Consider the following 26,887-nt stretch of genomic DNA (forward strand, 5'->3'; position numbering starts at 1 on the left):
ATTCCATGTTGTGGATTGTTTACTTTGGAATAAGATGTAGCATGCCATACAGCACAAAATACAAAGAACATGAACAGATTTTCAAAGATTCACTGAGCAGTGATGTTAACAGGTTAATTGTAAACGGTTAACTTTATCCGGATGTTCAGTCACTGATAGCCAGCTAAAGTTGGGGCTGAATATCTGGTTAAATTTAAGCATACAAAGCTGGTGTGGTTAGATTTAAGGCAGACATTTGTATGGCCACACTTAGGAGAATAGATTTAGCTGGTTAGCACCGAAAGCCGTTAACTGACTAAGTTTGAAAACCCAGCCCATGGCATACCCAAACTGGCTCTCACAGCTAAATCTGAGAGCACAGTGATTTTGGCACACAGGTTTATAGTTAGAAAGGGTGGAAAGAGAATTTTTACCAGTTGGTTAAAAGCCAGTTTTAACTGGATAACTTTTTCTTGTCTATCGAGCACCATATATACTTTATCATGATTTTTCCTGGCACTGGGTTGCAGAGCTCTGAGGGATCATGCTAGATCTTACAATACAGAAGTCAGTTTCTGTTAGCACTGTGAAATAGACATATTGGAGTTACCAAGAAAGGTAGTGCATTATGAAGATAGTGCATCACCATATCCTGTGATAAGCAAATGCACAAACCACAGTGTTACACAGGATGTAATCAATCTTTTGCGGTGTGTGACAGGGTAAAATGGTGAGGGAAGGTTTCAATCCTTGCTCAGCCAGAGAAGCTAGTCCTGCAGTCCCAGCCTTTCCCAGCAGGAGATGCTGGGGATATAGTACAGGGTTGCTGCTGGCTATGTGGGGAGATTACAGCTCCTGCAGTCTCATCCTTTTCTAGGAAAGTAGTTGATACGTTCAATGTACCATATCTACAGAGAAAAGTCCAGAGACATGGCGATTTGCCCTTAACAGAAGAATTGAGTCTGAACTCTCTCTTTCTTCCTCTTTCTTTCTCTCTCTCTTGCGCTATTCTCCAATCCATATAACTCTGTATCTGAAAAGCAGAAATCGTTCATGAGGATCTGAAGATGGGCTCAGATGGAGAGAGTGACCGTGCCTCAGGGGCATCTTCTGATGAGGTGCATTCTCCTGTCTGTGTCAAGATGCGCAATGGCAGTACAAGAAAAATCTCGATTGAGGTAATAACTGTTCCCCATAGCTTCCCACACATAAGCACTGTTTCACTATTTCCTGCACCTCTCCTACAGCCATTACCCTTCCAGCACCTTCCACTGTTTCTCCTGAAGTCAATGCATTTCTATCATTCCCTCCAACCCATCCCACAATCAGCACTCCTCCACCATTCCCTCCAATACCCCATCTCAGAAAACCAGCACTCCTCCACCATTCCCTCCAGCTCTCCCTCCCCCAGCCAGCACTATTCACCCCTTCTCTATAGCTCCCCCTCCAGCCAGTGCTCCTTCACCAGCCCATCCAGCTTTGCCACAGCTGCACTCTCGGCATTTTTTTGAATTGAATTAGGATTCTGGGGAATTAGCATTCAGGTTCATCTCTGCTTTTCCCCCATTATGCCCATCCCTCTAATTCTATATACTTGCGCACTCACATTTCCAACTAGCATACAAATGTGCGCATGCAGGTTATAGAACAAGGTCAGTTGCGCACGTAACTTAATTCAATAATTGGCACCAATTTCTTGTGTAACTGCCTTTAGTTGCTATGCTATCAGCTGCATGCTCAAATTCCAGAAAATGTAACTTCAAGGGGTCAGTTACATGCACAGGTTGTAGAACGCTAGCATTTACGCGCCTTACTGTTTACAGTTAGGCGCAACCATTTACACCAGCCTTTGAGCCGGCATAAGTGCTTGTGCCTAAACTTAGGCGTGTAAATGCAGACTTAGTATTCTAGAATGGCAATTGTGTGCATCATTCTGGCGCCTAAATTTCTGCAAGATGTCGAGAATTTACCCCTGCGTTTCCTCTTTCAGGACCTTAACAAGCGTCTCTCTCTGCCGGCAGACATCCGGCTTCCTCAGGGCTATCTGGAGAAGCTGGGGCTCGGCAGCCCTCCCTTTGATGGGCCGCTCAGCCGCCGCCTCCGTCGCGTGTCCTTGGTGAGTTCTGGTCCCACCTGTCCCTAGAGCCTGTGTCTGTCTGTACTACGTGTGTGTAATTGTGGTGTGCACATTGTGCGGTTTATCTGCCGCGTGTGGTGTGTCTGTAAAGAGCTCTGAAATCCCGTTCATAAGAAAGCCCTCACCTCTTCATGTCTTTTCCCCCTGCAGTCTCAGATTGGCTTTGGAAAACTGGAGACCTACGTGAAGCTGAATAAACTGGGAGAGGTACCTGTCCTCTTCTCTCTCTACTGCCCTCTGTGTATGTGTCTTTCTCTGCCTTTCAGATTCAAGACACCTAATTAGGAAACAATCTATACATGTCACATGTGTAGCCAAAGTAATACATGTGCCATTATTTCATTTTTTTATTATTCTGTTATAGAAAAGATAATTATGAAGATAATTCCCAGTATTATATCTAGTCCAAGGGTTTTCAACCCAGTCCTCGGGACACACCGAGCCTGTCAGGTTTTCAGGATACCCACTATGAATATGCATGAGATATGTCTGCCTGTATTACCTCCATTGCATGGAAATCTGTGTCATGGTGTGTCCTGAGGACTGGGTTGAGAACCTCTGATCTAGTCAGATTACATTTCTGGCCTGGTGGCAGATACCAAATAGTTTGCTGGTGTTTCTCCAGTTCCCTCCAACATTATACAGTAGTTGTTTTATGGGAAATGTGAATCTCTGATATTTTTTTTCTATTCCACACAATGCAGCAGCATTTCTGTTTCAGTTTCTCCTGTGTTGCATTACAGGCAGAGTCTGGCTTCTTGGGGTTTCCACTTCAGTTTTTCTCTGCATCTTTCTGTTTCTAATTGCTGATCACGTAGAGGTCTATATTCAAAGGATTTTATTGACTAACTAATTCTCTTCCCCATTCGGTGGATATATTTTGTTGGTTCAGGCATTGGTTGTGGCACAATTAGATTATTGCAACTCTCATCTGTTAAGCTAAGATTTAAGTTACAATTATTGCAAAATACAGCAGCCAAACTTATTTTTAAGGCTTAGAAATTTGATAGAGCCTGTCCTTTACAAGTTAAACTTCACTGTCTGCCAGTACAGGCCTGGGTTATTTTTAAATGGCTATGCTTTGTTTATAGAATAATGGCTGGTATAGCCCAAGGTTATATGATCCATTTGCATTTTTAGGTCATTTCTAGATGATTTTTCCATTCTACTGATCAGTTGTTATTCTACTTCATTGCTACAAAAGGTATTCTGTTGAAAAGAGTACTTACTACATCATCTGTTTTTTCATGCTCCCTCAAATGGAATACTCTTCCTGCAGATAGATGTATGACTAATGTGGAGATGTTTTTTCAAAGCACTTAGACCACAAAGTTCCATAGTAACCTACTACTACTACTACTATTTAGCTTTTCTATAGCGCTACAAGGCATACGCAGCGCTGCACAAACATAGAAGAAAGACAGTCCCTGCTCAAAGAGCTTACAATCTAATAGACAAAAAATAAATAAAGTAAGCAAATCAAATCAATTAATGTGAACGGGAAGGAAGAGAGGAGGGTAGGTGGAGGCGAGTGGTTACGAGTCAAAAGCAATGTTAAAGAGGTGGGCTTTCAGTCTAGATTTAAAGGTGGCCAAGGATGGGGCAAGACGTAGGGGCTCAGGAAGTTTATTCCAGATGTAGGGTGCAGCGAGACAGAAGGCGCGAAGTCTGGAGTTGGCAGTAGTGGAGAAGGGAACAGATAAGAAGGATTTATCCATGGAGCGGAGTGCACGGGAAGGGGTGTAGGGAAGGACGAGTGTGGAGAGATACTGGGGAGCAGCAGAGTGAGTACATTTATAGGTTAGTAGAAGAAGTTTGAACAGGATGCGAAAACGGATAGGGAGCCAGTGAAGGGTCTTGAGGAGAGGGGTAGTATGAGTAAAGCGACCCTGGCGGAAGATGAGACGGGCAGCAGAGTTTTGAACCGACTGGAGAGGGGAGAGGTGACTAAGTGGGAGGCCAGCAAGAAGCAGATTGCAGTAGTCTAAACGAGAGGTGACAAGGGTGTGGATGAGGGTTTTGGTAGAGTGCTCAGAAAGAAAGGGGCGGATTTTACGGATGTTGTAAAGAAAGAAGCGACAGGTCTTGGCGGTCTGCTGGATATGAGCAGAGAAGGAGAGAGAAGAGTCAAAGATGACCCCAAGGTTTTGAGCTGAGAAGACAGGGAGAATGAGAGAGCCATCAACAGAAATAGAAAACGGGGGGAGCGGGGAGGTGGGTTTGGGGGGGAAAATGAGAAGCTCGGTTTTGGTCATATTTAATTTCAGGTGGCGTTGAGACATCCAGGCAGCAATGTCAGACAAGCACGCTGAAACTTTGGTTTGGATGCAAGGTGAGATATCAGGGGTAGAAAGGTAGATTTGGGAATCATCAGCATAGAGATGGTAGGAAAAGCCATGGGATGAGATTAATGAACCAAGGGACGAAGTTTAGATAGAAAAGAGGAGGGGACCAAGAACAGAACCCTGAGGTACGCCGACAGGCAGAGGGATAGAAGCAGAAGAGGATCCACCAGAGTGAACACTAAAGGTGCGGAGGGAGAGGTAGGAAGAGAACCAGGAAAGGATAGAGCCCTGGAATCCAAGTGAGGACAGGGTATCGAGAAGTATGCTGTGATCGACAGTGTCAAAAGCAGCGGAAAGATCAAGAAGAATGAGGATGGAATATTGACCTCTGGATTTAGCCAGTAATAGGTCATTGGAGACTTTAGTAAGCGCAGATTCGGTTGAGTGGAGAGGGCGAAAACCAGATTGTAATGGGTCAAGAATAGCATGTGAGGAGAGAAAATCAAGGCAGCGGCGGTGAACAGCACGCTCAAGTAATTTGGAGAGAAAAGGAAGGAGGGAGATGGGTCGGTAATTAGAGGGACAAGTAGGGTCAAGTGAAGGCTTCTTAAGGAGAGGTGTGACCACAGCATGTTTAAAGGCAGCAGGGACAGTCGCAGTGGAAAGTGAGAGGTTGAGAATGTGACAGATAAAAGGAATAAGAGTAGGAGAGATGGCATTAAGAAGGTGGGTGGGAATGGGATCAGAGGAACAGGTGGTACATTTTGAGGAAGAAAGGAGAAGTGTAGTTTCCTCAATAGTAACTTCAGGAAAGGAGGAAAGGGAATGAGGGGAAGGAGAGAGAGGGGAACGGACTAGTGGAGGGAGAGGTGGTGAGGTAGAGAAAGCAAGGTTTATCTTTTGAACCTTGTTGTGAAAGAATTCAGCAAGGGTCTGAGGAGATAATGAAGGGGGAGTTGGGGGAGGGGGCACCTTGAGGAGAGAGTTCAATGTGGTGAAGTGAAGTCGAGGATTAGAGCCAAGAGAGTTGGTCAGTTGGATATAATAATCCTGTTTGGCACGTAAAAGAGCAGATTGGAAGGAGGTCAGCATGAACTTAAAGTGTAAGAAATCAGCAAGGGCCCGAGATTTCCGCCAGAGGCGTTCGGCGGAGCGGGTACAGGAACGTAGGTAGCGGATATTAGAAGTCAGCCAAGGTTGGGGTTTTGTACGCCTTACAGGGCGGGTCATCAAAGGTGCAAGAGTGTCTAAGGCAGAGGATAGAGTATTGTTGTAAGAAGAAACAGCCTCGTTGACAGACGTGGATGGTGCCACAGTAGAGAGGAGGTTTGAAACATGGGAGGATAGAGATGAAGGGTCAATATCGTGAAGATTCCTAGATAAATTAGATAGGATAGGACGGGACTGGGAGGAAGGAGATTTAAGTGTGAAAGTTATAAGATGGTGATCAGAGGAGGGATGATCAGAGGCAAGGAAACTAGAAGGTGAACAGTTGGAGGAGAAGATGAGATCAAGACAGTGACCATTTTGATGAGTGGGGGAGGTGGAGCATAGTTAGAGATTAAAGGACGACGTTAAAGCGAGTAACTTGGAAATATAAGAGTTGGAAGGATCATTAGCAGGAATATTAAAGTCACCAAGGATGAGAGAGGGGGAGGAAGGATCATGGAAGAAGGCAAGCCAGGCGTCAAAGTCACTGAAAAAGGATGAAAGGGACTTATCAGGGGGACGATAAATGACCGCTATTCGAAGAGGCAGAGGAGAGAAAAGGCGGATAGAGTGGACTTCAAAGGAGGAAAAACAGTGAGATTGAGGTGGAAGAAGGGGTTGAAATCTGGAGGAGGGAGAGAGAAGTAGTCCAACACCGCCCCCACGGCCAGCAGGGCGAGGAGTATGTGAAAATATATAACCGCCATGGCACAGGGCTGCGACTGAAGCAGAGTCATCAGGGCAGAGCCAGGTTTCTGTTATGGCGAGCAGATGGAGGTGACGCGAGATAAAGAGGTCCTGGATATAGGGTAGTTTGTTACAGATAGAGTGGGCATTCCATAGGGCGCAAGAGAAGGGCAGAGAAGAGGAGGGGAGTAGAGGAATAGAGATGAGGTTAGAGAGGTCACGGTGAGATCTGTAGAGTTTGGATAATAGTTGGTGAGGAGGGCCAGGATTGGGATTGATGTCACCAGCTGAGAGTAAGAGAAGGAGTAAAAGAGAGCGGAGGAGAGTAGGAGAGGTGTGGCCACGAAGGTGTCGAAGGCGAGAGGTATTTAGGTGGAATGGGGAAGGCAAAATGGAGGGAAGAAAGAGACGGAGATTAAAAGCCAAGAGGGAGGAAGAGGGTAGGAGAGAAGGTGAGGTGATGAAGTCAATGGATGGGAAGTGAGTTCCTGTAGCGGGGAGAGGTAGGGGGTGAGGGAAAAGATTAGGAAGGGACAGAGCTAGGAAGAGAATGTGAATAGGGGCCATAAACGCTTAAGGTACTTTAGCAACTGGAAAAAGATTAGATACAAAGAGAAAAATGCCCCGCGCGCCATTAGGCGCGCGGCACCTAGAGCGGAGGCCCTGAGTGGATCGGGGTGGACCTGGGTGTCACCCCGGATACAGCTGTGAGGAAATGCAGAAGGGCTGCAAGTCCTCCACAGCACCTGGTGGGAGCGCTGGGCACCTAGAGCGGAGGCCCTGAGTGGATCGGGGTGGACCTGGGTGTCACCCCGGATACAGCTGTGAGGAAATGCAGAAGGGCTGCAAGTCCTCCACAGCACCTGGTGGGAGCGCTGGGCACCTAGAGCGGAGGCCCTGAGTGGATCGGGGTGGACCTGGGTGTCACCCCGGATACAGCTGTGAGGAAATGCAGAAGGGCTGCAAGTCCTCCACAGCACCTGGTGGGAGCGCTGGGCACCTAGAGCGGAGGCCCTGAGTGGATCGGGGTGGACCTGGGTGTCACCCCGGATACAGCTGTGAGGAAATGCAGAAGGGCTGCAAGTCCTCCACAGCACTTGGTGGGAGCCCTGGGCACCTAGAGCGGAGGCCCTGAGTGGATCGGGGTGGACCTGGGTGTCACCCCGGAGAAGGCTGTAAGGATATGCAGATGAGCTGCAAGTCCTCCACAGCACCTGAAAGGCAGCCGGTGGTAGAGGTGGGCACCTCACCTATGGAACTTTGAACATCTAAGTGCTTTGAAAATGAGCCCCATATCTTTTTGTCATGTGTTAAAGATCTTTTTGTTTAATAAGTTCTTGAGGAAGCTTACAAGTTGATGAGTCGTCTTATCATACACATTTTCATTATTTTTTTGATTAATGTTACATCGCTTTGTATTAGCAATAGCTGGCCATTATTCTTTAAATGTCACTGCTTTAAACCTGTTTTGGGAGTTAGCGGGCTATGAGAATCAAGATTAGATTAGATTAGATTAGTCAATAAAAAGCAGTGCTGAGAGCATTCCCAGGATGCAGTTTCACTTTGATTGTCAAAATTGTTAAGGTAACTGAGTTTGCCCTAATAATCAGAGCAAATTTGAGCCGAATCTCTAGCTAAAGTTAACCAGACAAATTTGTCTAATTAAGCTTCCCACTAAGCGACTTTTTCAGTACTGTTTAATACAGGATAATGTATGAACAAAACTTGTACCGCTGTATATTTGGATATTGTATGGTTTGTTCGGTTTCATCACCTTCATCAATAAAATTGTTGAAACATAAAATTTGGTGATGGTCTGTCAGTGTTCTGCATATGTGAGCAAGGTGAGGGATTCTGCTAGCCTGTAGTTTTTGGGTTGGGATCATAGCAGCCCAGATTGTTCTGTTCTTCAATTTGCACCTCCCACTAGAAAGTGTGTTGATGTTGTAGAGCACAATGTAATAGCTGTGGCACTGCTTTTATTAGGTAGGATTATCGCTGTTATAGTGTAGCAGGTTTGCTATATAGGCGTTGTATGGGGTTTTTTAAACCAGGTTTTGTGCTTCTTTACAACACACCTGATAACAAAGACAGTTTGTGTCACTTACTGAAGTGATAGTAAAATCTGAATATTTCTTTGTGTGCATAAGTAGTAAGTAAACTGTCTGAATGATACAGCTGAAATTTTTAATATGTTTGGAGGAGCAGAAGTTGGTTGAGGGTTTTCCTTATTGTATAAAAGGTTCTTAGAATTTTCTTTGGTTTTGTACTTATAACCAACTTTAATCATCTACCCCCTCCCCCACCATCAGGATTTCAGTCCACAAGCTTAGGCCTCCTCACCAGGAATTATATCTAGCACATATCTCAAACAGCCTCTCCCCTCGGCTGATATACTAGGAGAGTCCTCCACACTGTAGTCTGAGATCTCTTTCCCTCACTTTACTGTATGAACACCTTGCTACTTTTCACTCAAGGTCTTCTGCCACGAGAGTGTGTCCTACGAAAGGAGGATAAAGAGAGCTGGTTAGAGAAGATGTAATGGACATTAAGAGAGGGCAGGAAATTCATACTGCCAGTCAAGAGATTTGGGCTTGTACTGGGGCCAGAGCTAGCTTACTTATTAGGCAGACGAGGCGGTCACCCAGGGCACCATCTTCTGGTAGTGTGGAGGGAAGGGTGTTAGGAGAGAGCAGTTGCAATCACAGCAGAGTAGATCCTGTCAACCTCATAAATTCAGAAAACCATCAAGCCATGCTTTTACCTGATTAATATTTTAAAATATGGTGTCAAATTAGGTGTTTTTACTGAATCATTTTTAGGAGGGATAAAATTGCCTTTCCACTTATGCACATAACTAACAATAGTATAAGTTACACACAAAAGATGCCACCTTTAGGTGTGCTTATTTACACCTGTAGAGACATGGAGTAAGTGGCCGCCCAAATGTGTGCATATTTCTGCCGACTTACACTAGTATTCTATAATGGAATCTGTGTGCACAGCATCAGGGCACAGAAATGGAGGCGGCCAGTAATAGAATTTGTCCCTTTGTGGCGAGAATAAAATACCTACGTAAACAGCACTACCTTTGCCCTGACTGTATCTCTCTGTCACTCAGGGGACCTATGCTACAGTCTACAAGGGGAAGAGTAAGCTCACTGACAACCTGGTGGCTCTGAAGGAAATACGCTTGGAGCACGAAGAAGGCGCCCCCTGCACAGCAATACGGGAAGGTACACACCCATCTGTGCATTACAGCCTCTCTGGGGACATGCAAAGAAAGTGAGACCAAAGCCTCTCTGTATATCCCCAGCATGGAAGGGGAGGGGATAGTGGTGAGGCTGTCTCTTAAAATCTAAGTAATGGTGTTTTTATTTCAGTGTCTCTGCTGAAGGATTTGAAACATGCTAACATTGTTACCCTGCACGATATCATTCACACAGAGAAATGTCTGACTCTAGTTTTTGAATATCTGGTGAGTATGTTTTACGATGATTACATGGTTGTAATTTGCTTCTATCAAACTCTAATTGACTGTAGGACATGCAGTTCATTTTATCCAAACTGCATCCAGAATTGCTTTTCTATGTCTGATTTACACAGGGTGAGAGGGCTGGTAGAGTAGAGAGAATCGGGTGATCACTGGATTACACTTGAATGAATGGTGGTGATGGAAGATAAGTGTTCTATTTTATATATCTCCCCTTGGTTTAGGACAAGGACTTGAAGCAGTATATGGAGGACTGCAGGAATGTCATCAGCCTACATAATGTGAAGGTTTGTGCTCCATTGATGGATGTTAGCCCTTCCTCCCCCTGCTGGATCTGAGTCAACTTTCACTTAGCTTTTAAAGGTTCCTGTACCTGCCAGTGGGTGCCCCTCTCAACAAGTGGAATTAGCATACAAAGCTAACCCTGCAGACTCCTTCTGTGGAATACTGCTTTTCAGTAAGCTTTATTCCTGTCCTGGCCCCAGTGAATGATCTCCCTCCACTTGCTGCATGGCTAGAATTGGCCCCTGATAAGCCAATAGCATCAAGGTCAATTAGGGAAAGGGAAATGGGACTTGATATACCACCTTTCTGAGGTTTTTTTCAACTACATTCAAAGCGGTTTACATATATTCAGGTACTTATTTTGTACCAGGGGCAATGGAGGGTTAAGTGACTTGCCCAGAGTCACAAGGAGCTGCAGTGGGAATTGAACCCAGTTCCCCAGGATCAAAGTCCGCTGCACTAACCACTAGGCTACTCCTCCACTCCAATTAGGACATGTTACCCCCAAAAAGGCCTATTTCTTCCTCCTGCTAGGTGTGTCTACACCATGTTTCAGCCATCCCATGCTTCTGGGTCTAGTTAACTCTCCAAGTCTCAGCTATATAATATCCTGTTGTCTATTGCTTCTAGGCGTATCAGGTACTTTGTGTCATCATCCCATTCTGCTGAGTGTATCAAATGGTTCTATATGTCAGCTATATCTAGTACTATGTGGCTGAAGCAGCTTGTGCTGCCAGTAGCAGATGAGGTTTTAGCTGCAAATACTTGTATATTTCTGAGACTGAGGTTCAGGGTGGGAGTGGGGCAGATTGAGGAATCTCTCAGCATATTATTTTTTTTCTCATCTTTCTCCCAGCTGTTCCTCTTCCAGTTACTGCGAGGGCTGGCATACTGTCATCAGCGGAAGGTCTTACACCGTGATCTGAAACCTCAGAACCTGCTCATCAATGAAAAGGGGGAGCTGAAGTTAGCAGACTTTGGTAGGTTTGAGGCTTCTCGGATCTGCCTGCTCTTCCCTCTCTCTCAGCCTTGCTCTATCTCTTTGAGAGCAGGATGCTGCACAAATATTCCTTTTTTAAACTTCTTGAGAAATCCATGTTCACCATTTATTGAGCTTTGGGTGGACCAAGCCAATTCACATGATTAAAAATATTTCCTATTGGAATAACCAATGGCAAAAAGAACAGAGCTGAAACAAAGGGAACTCAATACACTACAGCAGCAGCAAGGCTGATTCCTCTTCATCCTTCCAGACCAATCCAGACATGTGGGTTTGCACTCTTCTATCAGCAGATGGAGACTGAGAATCAGTGGCTTATGACATCATTCTATAAAGGGACCTATGCAGCCCACAACCAGCCTGTATTTCTCAATCTCCAGCAGGTGGTAGGCTACTACTACTACTTATTTCTGTATCACTACTAGATGTATAGCCTGTATATGGTCTGTGGCAATGAGGTACCTATAGGTAAAGGGTTTGGTCCTTGAGGGAGACTGGTAGTCTGGTTTGGTTCGCCACCCTTAAAGTGGACTTTGAAAAATAAAAGTGGATTATGATTAGCTGGTCTGGTCTGCAGAGTCTGTGGGTGCAAAATCCAGTAGGGCTGGGTCCCTTCCCTCCCCTCCCCTCCCCTCCCCTCCCCTCCAGTACTAGCTTGGAGTATTGACTGCAGTATCTTGGGAGGGAGCCTGAAGCAGGAGATTAAGCGTCCGTTGGGCAATAAAGTTTTGAGTAACAAAACAGAAAAAAGAGGTGACAGAGAGCAATGAAGGACATTTGCTGCCAAAGAGGAGTTGATCCAGGTTGGTGTGCTGGACCACGGAGGTGTCAAAGGACCACATGTACTGTGCAGCCTGTGGCAGCTGCAACTCCAGTATCAACACTAGTGGCAGGTATCATGCCTGTGAAAAGGCAGGTTTGCAGTCACAGGGGAGTACAGTGCCGGTGGTGGTAGCCTGAGTGAATCTATCCACATTGGAGGTGCAGAAGGAACAACTTTAATGAAGGGCATGCCTGGAGTAGATGATTCTGTGATTCTTATGGGAATGGTTGCCATTTTGTTGGACACAGCTGTGGAGCAGAGTTTAGAAGAAGGCCCCTCCAGTATTAAACCCCGTGGGGGTCCGAAGAGAGAGATCTTTGATTTCTCCTGCAGATGGGCACATCCTTAGCTTGGGGTTGGGCTTTTCCATGGAGTTTATTTTGTTGATGCATCAGGCCTGTCTTAAGAAAAGACCTGGGAACAGGAGGTCAGTTGAGGGGCTGCTCCATCTGCAAAAAACAAAAATAGGGTGGCCCCAGAAGAGGATTTGATGACACAGGATCCTTGGATTCAGCAAACTCCTTAGCATGGCTGGAGGAACCAGAGAGAGACCCTTTGGTTTCCACAAAGGAGCACCTTGAGGAGAGAATTAATCAGTAGTTTGCATTTTTCACAGGGATGAGCTGGCATTCTTGATATCTACGGTCCTTTCTGTACTGCTGATCTCAGAGGAGCAGCCTACAGATGGCAGAGCAGCAGATGATTCATTGCTTGAGGGCATCAGAAAGCTGGCTTCTTGGTGGTTGACAGATCAACATACTAATGTTTCCCCTGTTTAGCTTATAATAGAACAGCAACTTTCAAGTCCCATCCTCCATAAATGTAGGATGGGTTCCATATTTTCATATAAGAGGTCTGACAGAGATATTATTTAGGATTCACTCATTGCTCCATGGTGCAAATGCACCTTAAATACTGTGTGCAGTTCTGGTCACTGCATCTCAAAAAAGATAAAGTGAAATTAGAAAAGGTACAGAGAAGGGTGAAGAAAATGATAAATGGGATGGGATGGATGACTTCTCTATGAGGAAAGGCTAAAGTGGCTAGGACTCTTCGGCTTGGAGAAAAGACAGCTGAGGGGAGATAAATAAGTGGTCTATAAAATAATGAGTGGAGTGGAACAGGTAGACATGAATCACTTGTTTACTCTTTCCAAAAATACTAGGACTAGAGGGCAGGCAATGAAGCTACAAAGTAGTAAATTTAAAACAAATTGTAGAAAATATTTCTTCACTCAACATGTAATTAAACTCTGGAATTCACTGCCAGAGAATGTAGTAAGCGCAGTTAGCTTAGCGGGGTTTAAAAAAGGTTTGGATAGCTTTCTAAAAGAAAAGTCCATAAACCAATATTAAGATGGATTGGATTGAAATATTAACATCGGAGCTCTGTGAAACATTTAAGCAGTATCCCATTGCACCTGGTTGGATGTGATATCTGGAACACTACCATAAAAGTGTGAAGACTTAACGGATTGATTCAATGGATTGACGTTTACAATGCTTCATTTTCAATGACTCTATGAGTAGTGGAGTATGTGTTGGATTTTTTTCTACATTGCATTTGCTAAAGAGGAACTATACAGCCAATTTTGGAATGTTCTGCTGGAGGACTGTTAAGATAAGTACCTGTTAAAGAAAAGTGTTTCATAATGTCTTGTGATGCAAACCCCATACCATTTTTTGTCCCTTTTTTCTGAACAGCTTCAAGTCTTTTATGTCCTTAGCAAAATATGGCCTCCAAAACTGAACACAATATGTCAAGTGGGGCCTCATCAATGACTTGTACAGGGGCCTCAACACCCCCTTTCTTCTGTTGGTTATACCCTCTCTATGTAGCCTAGTATCCTTCTGACCGTGGCCACCACATCGTTTCATTGTTTCATCACCTTGAGATCCTCAGACACCATCACCCCAGATCTCCTGATCTGTGCATATCAATCTCACTCCTACCTGGTACATCTCCTTTGGATATCTACACCCCAAGTGCATCTCTCTGCACTTCTTGGCATTAAATTTGAACTAATAATCCACTCAAGCTTAGAAATTAAATGAAACTCCAAACGCAGCTTCACACACACACTGCGTACAGAAATGCTGAATACTCCTGCTTTCACCCAACCAACCACACACAACGCTTTCAGCGGTGGAGAAAAAAAAGCCTCAGTAACGCCACCCAGCCAGCCCAAGACTTCGGACTATAATGCGTGGGCCCGGCGTACCATCATCTGGCTCAAAAACCGCTGCATCAGGGGTTTCAACGCTACATTTGAGAGTCCAATCCTGTGTCCAGTCTGCTGTATCCAAAAAACCTCAGGATTGGACTCTCAGATGTAGCGTTGAAACCCCTGACGCAGCTGAACCGAAACGGGGACTCCCTGTTGGGTTGATCAGCTGGTGATATCAAGGACAGCAGAACATTGCAGCAATTGGATTATAAGCTAAGTTGTTTATGGCTGGATCACTAGGGCTGACAATGATTATTGAATTGATATAAATTGCACTAATAGAACTGAAAGCAATTGATTTGAACTGTATTCTGTGTTCTACAAGCATATATACACGTTTGTTACCCCAGTAGTTGATGTGAGAGAAGTAGCCAACATTTATTTAGACACACCAAGGGACACTATGTGGATTTTATTTTGAGCCAGATGATGGTACGCCTGGCCCACGCCTTATAAGACCATTTGTCTTATTTTTGGAGATCTCTTCTCATGGTTTCAATTCCCTCCGGGGTATCCACTCTATTGGCTATCTTCGTGTCATCCACAAAAGGGCAAACTTTTCCCTTCTAACCCTTCAGCAATGTCTGTCACGAATATATTAAACAGAATCGGCCCCAGTACCAACCCTTGAGGCATGTTTTTCTTTTGGATGTTGGGCTGCTTAGGTAACTATTTATAATGCATGGAACACATTATGAGAACAATATACTCCTGCCTTCTCCATCTACCAGTTATCCAGTGTCTACTCCTCTCCCTGTGCCTGAAGTCCTGGCAGCTTCTAAGTAGTGGAGGCTTCAACCCAAAGAGAAATGGGGCTGCTGTATGTGAAGAAGGACATTGCTGGCCCCTGGTGTTTTCATGAATACAGCCAGCCATGACAGTTCAGATTTGGGCACAACAGAAATGGGGTGGAGAGGGCCCAATGTCAAGAGATCAGTCACCACATACAAGGGTAAGATGCTCCAAAAAACTTTTATTAGGACCCAACACGGTCCGTGTTTTGGCTATATCAGCCTTCCTCAGGGGTCAATCGATTGGGATTCAGCAATACATAGTAACATAGTAACATACATCGACTAATTGACTATTAAATGCTCCTTCAGTCGATGTATTGCTGAATCCCAATCGATTGACCCCTGAGGAAGGCTGATATAGCCAAAACACGGACCGTGTTGGGTCCTAATAAAAGTTTTTTGGAGCATCTTACCCTTGTATGTGGTGACTGATCTCTTGACATTGGGCCCTCTCCACCCCATTTCTGTTGTGTTCGATTGCCATGGAGAGTGTGAACCCCGCTTTATCTCTCTGAGTTCAGATTTGGGGACATGGGAGGTAGGATTCAGACCATAATGACAAAGGGGAGAAAGAGGATAAAGGAAAAGCACCCCATTTCTCTCTACTCTCCTCTGCCTCTTTACTCCAGTGATCCTCCACCCCTAGCTCTATGAGTTCTCAACTCCCAGCCATCCTTTACCCACCAACCCTCCATGAAGAAAGGAGAAAGCGTGTTAAGAATATGTTTGCGTGTATGCCTGAGAATATGTGTGTGGGGGGAAGGTTTTGGAGAGTAACAATTTACACCTGGCCCTAGCCCCACTCAATCCTTTGCACAGTTCACACCAGCCCCCGGCATTCTCCCTCCCCCAGCTCCACAGTTCAATTTCCTTTTTGTCTACAGTTAAGCCCTGGTGACAAAACATGATGATAACTGTGATCCCGTTGAGTTAACTGTGGTGCTATAGATGAGAGAGTTGATACAAATAGTAATAGTTTTTAGGGGAAATAACAGTAGCTTTACTGGTGATCCATTTATGAAGGTATTGAAGAAGATGATAGGATCTGTGATATAATGAGCAGTGTTTATGAGCAGTGTATGGGGTGTACATTGTAATATTTGATATCAATGGCAGTGCTATAGATGATATTGATGCTGTTGAAGTGATAGTCCCCAGGCTGTTTGACCAATAACATCTCTGATGTTGATATGGATAGTTTGAATGGTAACAAGGCTAATAATGATGCATGAGAACCATAGCTATGATACTGTTAAGGTGATTATTGTCCCGTCCCGGGTCCTTACCGGTGCTCCCGCGACGGGGAGCGATGATCGCCGGGGGGAGCGGGCTCCAGGGCGGCAGGGACAAGCCGCCAATGGGGCCATCATCACCGCGGGTCGCTCTGAGGCTGGCGACCGGCGGGAGCAAACGCCGGCCTCGGGGAAGGGGAGACGCCGGCCATGATGGCGGTGCCGGCGTCGTCGTCTCCCCGGCCAGAGCAGCAGCAGGCAAGTCCCGCCCACTCACGCCGGATTGGTGCGTGGTAGGGGAGTCTCCGCCTGGTAGGCAGGACCGCCAATCCGGGCGCTCCTTGCCTATCAGGGTCGGCGGGATTGGCTCCCTTCCAGGAAGAGAAGAGATGGGCGGGGGATTTAAACCCCGAAGCAAGAAGGGCCCAGCGCTTCCGTTTCGATTGTCAGAAGCCGACGCCGTGGAGTGCAGAGACTGTGTCCCTTCAGCTAGCCGTCCTTGCTAGCTACCCCAGTGACTGTCTTCAGCTAGCTGTCCTTGCTAGCCACCTCCAGAGACTGTGTTCCTTTCAGCTAGCCGTCCTTGCTAGCCACCTCCAGAGACTGTGTGACTTTCAGCTAGCCATCCTTGCTAGCCACCTCCAGAGACTGTGTTCCTTTCAGCTAGCCGTCCTTGCTAGCCACCTCCAGAGACTGTGTGACTTTCAGCTAGCCGTCCTTGCTAGCCACCTCCAGAGACTGTGTTCCTTTCAGCTAGCCGTCCTTGCTAGCCACCTCCAGAGACTGTGTTCCTTTCAGCTAGCCGTCCTTGCTAGCCACCTCCAGAGACTGTGTTCTTTTCAGCTAGCCGTCCTTGCTAGCCACCTCCAGAGACTGTGTTCCTTTCAGCTAGCCGTCCTTGCTAGCCACCTCCAGAGACTGTGTTCTTTTCAGCTAGCCGTCCTTGCTAGCCACCTCCAGAGACTGTGTTCCTTTCAGCTAGCCGTCCTTGCTAGCCACCTCCAGAGACTGTGTTCCTTTCAGCTAGCCGTCCTTGCTAGCCACCTCCAGAGACTGTGTTACTTTCAGCTAGCCGTCCTTGCTAGCCACCTCCAGAGACTGTGTTCCTTTCAGCTAGCCGTCCTTGCTAGCCACCTCCAGAGACTGTGTTCCTTCAGCTAGCCGTCCTTGCTAGCCACCTTCAGTGATTGTGTTCTCTTCACCTAGACGCCCTTGCTAGCCGCCTTCAGAGACTGTGCTTTGGCAGCGCTAGCCGTCCTTGCTAGCGGCTCTGTCGAGACTGTGTTGCTGGCGTCCAGCCAGGCCGGCCGTCACCCCGCGGTTCCAGCAGTCCCGCTGGCCGCCTGCAGCTGGGGGCTCAACCCTCAGTGAACGGCGGTCGCCGCGGGTGAAGATCCGGGGTGCGCGGCAGTCCTCTGAGGTCCTACGGGCCTCAGAGAACCTAAGGGCTCACCTCTACCCAGACCGGACAGGAAACGGAAGCCATGAGCTCGCCGACGCAGCCTGATCTACGGGACCTGGCCAAGGTACTTCAGCAGCAGCAGGAGCAGCTGAACGCCCTGTCAGGGGCGCTTCAGAACGTCTGCTCTCAACTTTCAACGCTTCAGGTACAGAACCAGGCCGCTGCAGTTTACCAGTTTACCAGTTTATAGGACACCAGTATGTGATTCTCAAGCACATTTAGAATTGGAGGAGTTGATTGCCTTGTTGAGTATACTTTATTCTGATTACATTTAGTGGGTGATTTAAGGTATGTGCAAATGATTAAGAGTCCCACCCTTGAGCAAGAAGGAACTTGGGACTTGATTTTTATTCCATGTGCATGGAAGGAGTTTTGAGGTAAAGTAGATATACAGACAGTTTCCTGGTCAGATCATTGTTCCTTAGAAGTAAGCTGAGGAAATACTGTTTCACGGAAAGGGTGATGAATTTGTGGAATGGTCTCCTAGTGCAGTGGTAGAGGTGAAAAATGTATCTGAATTCAAGAAAGCTTGGGACAAGTACGTAGAATCTCTAAGGGAGTGAAAGGGAGAGTAGATGGCATGGATGGGCAGACTGGCTAGACCATCTAGCTTATTTTCGAAAGGGAAGGACGCCCATCTTCCGACACAAATCGGGAGATGGGCGTCCTTCTCCCGAGGTCGCCCAAATCAGCAGAATCGAAAGCCAATTTTTTACGTCCTCAACTGCTTTCCATTGCGGGGATGACCAAAGTTCACAGGGGCGTGTCAGCAGTGTACCAAAGGTGGGACTGGGGCGTGGTTAAGAGATGGGCGTCCTCGGCCGATAATGGAAAAAAGAAGGGCGTCCCTGACGAGCATTTGGTCGACTTTACTTGGTCCCTTTTTTTTCACGACCAAGCCTCGAAAAGGTGCCCGAACTGACCAGATGACCACCAGAGGGAATGGGGGATGACCTCCCCTTACTCTCCCAGTGGTCACTAACCCCCTCCCACCCAAAAAGAAAATTTAAAAAACATTTTTTCCAGCCTCTACATACATCGACTAATTGACTATTAAATGCTCCTTCAGTCGATGTATTGCTGAATCCCAATCGATTGACCCCTGAGGAAGGCTGATATAGCCAAAACACGGACCGTGTTGGGTCCTAATAAAAGTTTTTTGGAGCATCTTACCCTAGTATGTGGTGACTGATCTCTTGACATTGGGCCCTCTCCACCCCATTTCTGTTGTGTTCGATTGCCGTGGAGAGTGTGAACCTCGCTTTATCTCTCTGAGTTCAGATTTGGGGACATGGGAGGTAGGATTCAGACCATAATGACAAAGGGGAGAAAGAGGATAAAGGAAAAGCACCAAATTTCTCTCTACTCTCCTCTGCCTCTTTACTCCAGTGATCCTCCACCCCTAGCTCTATGAGTTCTCAACTCCCAGCCATCCTTTACCCACCAACCCTCCATGAAGAAAGGAGAAAGCGTGTTAAGAATATGTTTGCGTGTATGCCTGAGAATATGTGTGTGGGGGGAAGGTTTTGGAGAGTAACAATTTACACCTGGCCCTAGCCCCACTCAATCCTTTGCACAGTTCACACCAGCCCCCGGCATTCTCCCTCCCCCAGCTCCACAGTTCAATTTCCTTTTTGTCTACAGTTAAGCCCTGGTGACAAAACATGATGATATCTGTGATCCCGTTGAGTTAACTGTGGTGCTATAGATGAGAGAGTTGATACAAATAGTAATAGTTTTTAGGGGAAATAACAGTAGCTTTACTGGTGATCCATTTATGAAGGTATTGAAGATGATGATAGGATCTGTGATATAATGAGCAGTGTTTATGAGCAGTGTATGGGGTGTACATTGTAATATTTGATATCAATGGCAGTGCTATAGATGATATTGATGCTGTTGAAGTGATAGTCCCCAGGCTGTTTGACCAATAACATCTCTGATGTTGATATGGATAGTTTGAATGGTAACAAGGCTAATAATGATGCATGAGAACCATAGCTATGATACTGTTAAGGTGATTATTGTCCCGTCCCGGGTCCTTACCGGTGCTCCCGCGGCGGGGAGCGATGATCGCCGGGGGGAGCGGGCTCCAGGGCGGCAGGGACAAGCCGCCGACGGGGCCATCATCACCGCGGGTCGCTCTGAGGCTGGCGACCTGCGGGAGCAAACGCCGGCCTCGGGGAAGGGGAGACGCCGGCCATGATGGCGGTGCCGGCGTCGTCGTCTCCCCGGCCAGAGCAGCAGCAGGCAAGTCCCGCCCACTCACGCCAGATTGGTGCGTGGTAGGGGAGTCTCCGCCTGGTAGGCAGGACCGCCAATCCGGGCGCTCCTTGCCTATCAGGGTCGGCGGGATTGGCTCCCTTCCAGGAAGAGAAGAGATGGGCGGGGGATTTAAACCCCGAAGCAAGAAGGGCCCAGCGCTTCCGTTTCGATTGTCAGAAGCCGACGCCGTGGAGTGCAGAGACTGTGTCCCTTCAGCTAGCCGTCCTTGCTAGCTACCCCAGTGACTGTCTTCAGCTAGCTGTCCTTGCTAGCCACCTCCAGAGACTGTGTGACTTTCAGCTAGCCGTCCTTGCTAGCCACCTCCAGAGACTGTGTTCCTTTCAGCTAGCCGTCCTTGCTAGCCACCTCCAGAGACTGTGTTCCTTTCAGCTAGCCGTCCTTGCTAGCCACCTCCAGAGACTGTGTTCTTTTCAGCTAGCCGTCCTTGCTAGCCACCTCCAGAGACTGTGTTCCTTTCAGCTAGCCGTCCTTGCTAGCCACCTCCAGAGACTGTGTTCCTTCAGCTAGCCGTCCTTGCTAGCCACCTTCAGTGATTGTGTTCTCTTCAGCTAGACGCCCTTGCTAGCCGCCTTCAGAGACTGTGCTTTGGCAGCGCTAGCCGTCCATGCTAGCGGCTCTGTCGAGACTGTGTTGCTGGCGTCCAGCCAGGCCGGCCGTCACCCCGCGGTTCCAGCAGTCCCGCTGGCCGCCTGCAGCTGGGGGCTCAACCCTCGGTGAACGGCGGTCGCCGCGGGTGAAGATCCGGGGTGCGCGGCAGTCCTCTGAGGTCCTACGGGCCTCAGAGAACCTAAGGGCTCACCTCTACCCAGACCGGACAGGAAACGGAAGCCATGAGCTCGCCGACGCAGCCTGATCTACGGGACCTGGCCAAGGTACTTCAGCAGCAGCAGGAGCAGCTGAACGCCCTGTCAGGGGCGCTTCAGAACGTCTGCTCTCAACTTTCAACGCTTCAGGTACAGAACCAGGCCGCTGCGGTCCAGGGGGCCGCAGCAGCTCCCCGTTCGGGAGGGTTCCGCACGGGACCTCGGTTCCCTGAGCCGGCACGATATGATGGCGCCCCCGGAGGTTGCCGGGGGTTCCTCAATCAGTGCAACCTGGCCTTCCGGATGCAACCGGAGACATTTGCTTCAGATCAAAGTAAAGTGGGGTATATCATGGGCCTATGTGCAGGGAAGGCTCTGGCCTGGGTGGCCCCACTGAATGAACAACAGGACCCTATCCTGGACGACTATAGTGAATTTCAGCGCCGGTTCCGGATGGTGTTCGACCTTCCGGGGAGACCATCTTCTGTGGCGTCGGAATTGCTTCGAATTCATCAGGGGGAGGGGATGGTGGCCGATTATGCCATCCGTTTCCGGACTTTAGCCACGGAGCTCCGTTGGAACCCGGAGTCCTTGATGGCAATTTTTATGGAAGGCTTACAAGAACGAATCAAGGACGAATTGGCAGGACGAGAGGTCCCAGGCCAGTTGGATGCCCTGATTTCGCTCAGTATCCGAGTAGATACCCGGTTCCAGGAGCGAGCCAGAGCCCGGGCAGAACGGCAGAAGTGGACGCGGGGAACGTCCCGGACTGCTAAGGGGCTGCCTCCTCGCCGTGGGAACCGGGACTTCAAGGAGAGTGGGGAGGAGCCGATGGTGATGGGCCTCAACGGCTGGCTCCCTCCACTAGGAAGAAACGCCTGTGGGACGGACTGTGCCTCTATTGTGGTGAGGCTGGACATTTTATCCGAGCCTGTCCCTCTCGGGCGGGAAACGTCTCCCCCAAGGCACCTTGAGGGGAGGGGTCTTGGGGCATTCCGCTCCCCTACCGGATGCCTTGATCACTCTGCCAGTAACCCTACGATGGCACGAGACCACGATCCAGACCCGGGCCCTGGTGGACTCAGGGTCGGGGGGCAATTTCATCGGGCACGAGCTGCTGCAACAGATGGGCTGGCCCACGCTCCCGCGGCGGCCGGCACTGCAAATAACCTCCATCCAGGGAACGACGTTACCGCAGCCGGTCACTGAGATCACCCCCTATTTGGAACTACAGGTGGGGGAGGACCACCGAGAGGAGGTCCGATTCCTGATTCTATCCCGGACCATTCATCTAGTGGTCCTAGGACTGCCATGGTTACGGAGGCATTGCCCTGTTATTGACTGGACCAGGGGAAGCATCCAAGCTTGGGGTAGTGCCTGTCGGGAGAACTGTTGTAAGGGCCGGACCGGCAGCTGCCCTGCCCTGGCGGTGGTACCCGGGGGGGCACGGGTAGAGCTGGGCTCGCTGCCGATGGACTATAGAGACTTTGCAGATGTATTTAATCCCATGGAGGCGGAGGTTCTACCGCCCCATCGGTCGTTTGACTGTGCCATTAACTTGATGGCAGACACCGTGCCGCCGCGGGGTCGCCTATATGCCCTGTCCCGAGGAGAGTCCAAGGTAATGCAGGAATACATCCGGGAGAATCTGCGGAAAGGCTTCATCCGGCCCTCTACGTCCCCGGCCGGGGCCGGATTCTTTTTCGTCACTAAGAAGGATGGCTCCTTAAGGCCCTGTATTGACTATCGGGGGTTAAATGCCATCACGGTAAAGGATCGTTTTCCTCTACCGCTCATCCCCGAACTCTTCGGCAGGTTGCAAGGAGCCCAGATGTTTACCAAGTTGGACTTGCGGGGGGCCTACAACTTAGTTCGAATTCGGCGAGGGGACGAATGGAAGACGGCCTTTAACACCCACGAGGGACATTTCTAGTATCGGGTGATGCCCTTTGGCCTGTGTAATGCCCCTGCGGTATTTCAGCGACTTATCAACTTTGTGCTTGAGGATTTTTTGAACTCCACAGTGATTGTGTACCTGGACGATATCTTGGTGTTTTCCCAAAACCCCACGGACCATGTGAGCCATGTTCGCGCCGTGCTGCAACGGTTACGGCAATACCGCCTGTTCGCTAAGCTCAGTAAGTGCGCTTTTCATCAGAGGTCGCTACCATTTTTGGGACACATTCTGTTACCCGGGGGGTTACAGATGGAGCCGGATAAACTCCGGGCAATTCGAGAGTGGCCACAGCCGCTGGGATTGAAGGCCCTACAACGTTTTTTGGGATTCACGAACTACTATCGCCAGTTTATTCCTCAGTATTCCCAACTGACGGCGCCGCTGACAGCCCTTACTAGAAAAAATGCTAACGTCCGGGACTGGCCGCCCGAGGCGCAAGTGGCCTTTCGCCAGGTGAAAGAGGCCTTCAAATCAGCGTCCATTTTGCTAGCCCCGGATCCAGAGAAACCCTTTATTGTGGAGGTGGACGCGTCCGCGTTGGGAGCCGGGGCGGTCCTCTCTCAGGTGAATCTCAAGGGCCGGCGCCAGCCTTGTTCATTCTTCTCTCGTAGATTCTCCCCGGCAGAGTGTAATTATACCGTGGGGGATAGAGAGCTCTTAGCATTGAAATTAGCCCTGCAGGAATGGAGACATCTGCTGGAGGGAGCGGAACATCGGTTCACGGTGATCACCGACCATAAGAATCTACTATATCTGCAGGAGGCCCAGCGGCTCAATCCCCGACAAGCCCGGTGGTCATTGTTTTTCGCTAGATTTTGTTTTCAACTGGTCTTTCGGGCGGCCGCTCAGAATACCCCTGCGGACTCTCTCTCCCGAGCATTTGAGGTCCCAGAGGAGACAAGGGAGATCCATTCCATGTTGGACCCGGCATGCCTCAGCGCGGCCGTAGGGGAGGTCGCGCCAGTGAAGACACTAGTGCCGGCCACTGATCGAGCGAAGGTAATGCAATGGGGGCATTCGTCCAGGTGGGCGGGTCATTTTGGGTATCACAAAACCTTGCGTCTCATTGCCAGACAGTACCGATGGCCTCAGATGAGGCGGGACATTCTTCACTTCGTCACCACCTGTCCTGTGTGCGCCTGGACTAAACCGACCATCGGGACCCCCATGGGCGAGTTGCAACCACTGTCCGTACCGACAGGCCCCTGGACGGAGCTTTCCATGGATTTTATCACCGACCTCCCCAGCTCCCGCGGACACACGGTGATCTGGGTGGTGATTGACCGTTTTTCCCGGATGGCCCATTTCGTTCCCCTACCGGGCCTTCCGTCGGCGGCCGCGTTGGCCCGACTTTTCATCCAACACATTTTCCGACTTCATGGGCTGCCTCTTCGGATTATTAGCGACCGAGGTCCTCAATTCACCTCGCGTTTCTGGAGGGCCCTGTGCTCCGCTTTAGGGGTGAAGACCCATTTTTCCTCAGCATACCATCCCCAGACCAATGGCCTGGTCAAAAGGGCGAACCAAACCTTAAAAGGGTTCCTACGAGCGTTTGTCAACAAGCGCCAAGATAACTGGGTCTCCCTACTTCCGTGGGCCGAGTTTGCATATAATCACAGTGTCCACTCGGCCTCGGGAGACTCTCCATTTTTCTTGGTATATGGACGACATCCTCGACTGCCAGCACCTTTCCCGTCTGGTTCTACGACCCCCATGGTGAAGGTAACTCTGGCGGACCTGCAAAGAGTCTGGGAGATGGCCCGAGAACAACTGCAGAGGGCAGCTGCCAAATACAAGGTCTTCGCAGACCGCCACCGGAGGACGGCTCCCGTCTTGCAACCAGGGCAGAAGGTATGGTTAACCACAAAATACCTCCGACTCCGGGTGCCCTCTCGGAGATTGGGACCTCGGTATATTGGACCGTTTGCAATCCAATCACGACTTGGAGCTGTGACCTATCGGTTGCGACTACCGAGGACCCTGCGAGTGCAAAACGCTTTCCACATCTCCTTATTGAAGAATTTCCGAGGGTCTCGATGGCATCCCCAACAGCAGGAGTCCGAAGATCTAGAAGCTGACCCCGATCCGGAGTATGAAGTGGACGGCGGGGAAAGCTACAGTGGTGGAAATAAGTATTTGATCCCTTGCTGATTTTGTAAGTTTGCCCACTGTCAAAGACATGAGCAGCCCATAATTGAAGGGTAGGTTATTGGTAACAGTGAGAGATAGCACATCACAAATTAAATCTGGAAAATCACATTGTGGAAAGTATATGAATTTATTTGCATTCTGCAGAGGGAAATAAGTATTTGATCCCCCACCAACCAGTAAGAGATCTGGCCCCTACAGACCAGGTAGATGCTCCAAATCAACTCGTTACCTGCATGACAGACAGCTGTCGGCAATGGTCACCTGTATGAAAGACACCTGTCCACAGACTCAGTGAATCAGTCAGACTCTAACCTCTACAAAATGGCCAAGAGCAAGGAGCTGTCTAAGGATGTCAGGGACAAGATCATACACCTGCACAAGGTTGGAATGGGCTACAAAACCATCAGTAAGACGCTGGGCGAGAAGGAGACAACTGTTGGTGCCATAGTAAGAAAATGGAAGAAGTACAAAATGACTGTCAATCGACAAAGATCTGGGGCTCCACGCAAAATCTCACCTCGTGGGGTATCCTTGATCATGAGGAAGGTTAGAAATCAGCCTACAACTACAAGGGGGGAACTTGTCAATGATCTCAAGGCAGCTGGGACCACTGTCACCACGAAAACCATTGGTAACACATTACGACATAACGGACTGCAATCCTGCAGTGCCCGCAAGGTCCCCCTGCTCCGGAAGGCATACTATCAGCAGATTAAAGGTACCGCGATGGGTTCCAGTATGGCACCTGATCTAGCCAATTTATACGTCGGTAACTTTGAAGAAAAATTCCTCACTAATCATCCCTTTGCAAAGTACATCAAAATTTACCGGCGCTATATAGATGACGTTTTTATCCTTTGGCAAGGTAATGAGGAAACTCTCCTCACATTCCATCAATGGTTGAATAGTCAAGATCCCAATCTTAGATTTACTTTAGAATATGACAATAATAATATCCATTTTCTTGACATTTCAATTACCAAAACTGATTATTTCTTCAAAACAAATATATATAGAAAACCTACAGACCGCAACATGTTTTTGCATTATTCAAGTTATCATAATCCTAGCTTGAAAAGCAACTTGCCTTTGAGTCAATTCCTTCGTCTTCGACGCCTCTGTTCAGACTTTGATGATTTTCATTACCAAGCAAGAATTTTGAAAGATAGATTCTCAGCAAGAGGCTATCCACCACAACATATCAATAATGGACTCAACAAAGCTATTGAACAAGATCGCTCAGAATTATTACAACCATCTACAAGAAAGAAAACACCAGATATTGTCTGCACATTGAAATATTCTTTTTTAGCTAAACATATTTCACGCTCTATTAGGAAACACTGGCACATCCTAGAAGGTCTAGAATGTTTTCAGAATAAACAATTGGTTGTTGCTTATTCCAGGAATAAGAACTTAAAGGAGCATTTCGTGCCCTCTACATTACCGGATATCACTACATTTACAGCACCACTTGGACATCAAAAATGTGGACATTGCAGTGTATGCACTCACTGCATTGAAACTATCAACTTCATCCATCCAAAAACTAGGAAATCATACAAACTTAATCATACGTCAGATTGCACTACTTCATCCGTCATTTATATTATTGTGTGTCCATGTCCAATGATATACGTGGGTAAAACTCTCAGAGCAGTTAAAACCCGTATTATTGAACACAGAAGCTGCATTAAACGAAAGATTGAATCCGCTCCCCTGGTTGAACATTGGTACTCAGCAAATCATTCCATCTCAGATTTAAAATACTTTGTTTTTAAAACTTTTGTGAAGAAATGGAGAGGAGGAGATTTGGATAAACAACTGTTGCAGGAGGAACAGAAATTAATTTTTGACCTTAATACCTTAACACCTGATGGACTAAACAACGAGATCGATTATCGGTCTTTTTTATGAATAACTTTTTTTAAAAAACACTTGAAGAGAATTAGTATAATTACCCATCGTAGCACCCTCCATCAATTGTTCCTTTTTTGTGTATATAATATTTATATATATAATTTTTAAGTATATGTGATACCATTACCTCTTATAATGTAAATATAATCCAATTTTT

General features: G+C 47.8%; 1 protein-coding gene across 2 annotated transcripts in view; it reads left to right on the forward strand.

Moving 5' to 3' along the window:
* The window catches only part of LOC115463413 (cyclin-dependent kinase 16-like), a 119,221-nt gene that overhangs the window by 51,164 nt on the left and 41,170 nt on the right, over window positions 1-26,887 (forward strand). The window contains exons 4-10 of one of the 2 annotated variants that reach the window (XM_030193879.1): window positions 1,021-1,157; window positions 1,970-2,095; window positions 2,267-2,323; window positions 9,419-9,533; window positions 9,681-9,775; window positions 10,015-10,077; window positions 10,932-11,055. In XM_030193879.1, the coding sequence (XP_030049739.1) occupies window positions 1,021-1,157; window positions 1,970-2,095; window positions 2,267-2,323; window positions 9,419-9,533; window positions 9,681-9,775; window positions 10,015-10,077; window positions 10,932-11,055 (717 nt within the window). The remainder of the gene's footprint in view (window positions 1-1,020; window positions 1,158-1,969; window positions 2,096-2,266; window positions 2,324-9,418; window positions 9,534-9,680; window positions 9,776-10,014; window positions 10,078-10,931; window positions 11,056-26,887) is intronic. The other variant, XM_030193881.1, reaches the window with a different exon arrangement.

Source organism: Microcaecilia unicolor, chromosome 2 (genome assembly GCF_901765095.1).
Source record: "Microcaecilia unicolor chromosome 2, aMicUni1.1, whole genome shotgun sequence".
Taxonomy (NCBI): Eukaryota; Metazoa; Chordata; class Amphibia; order Gymnophiona; family Siphonopidae; genus Microcaecilia; species Microcaecilia unicolor.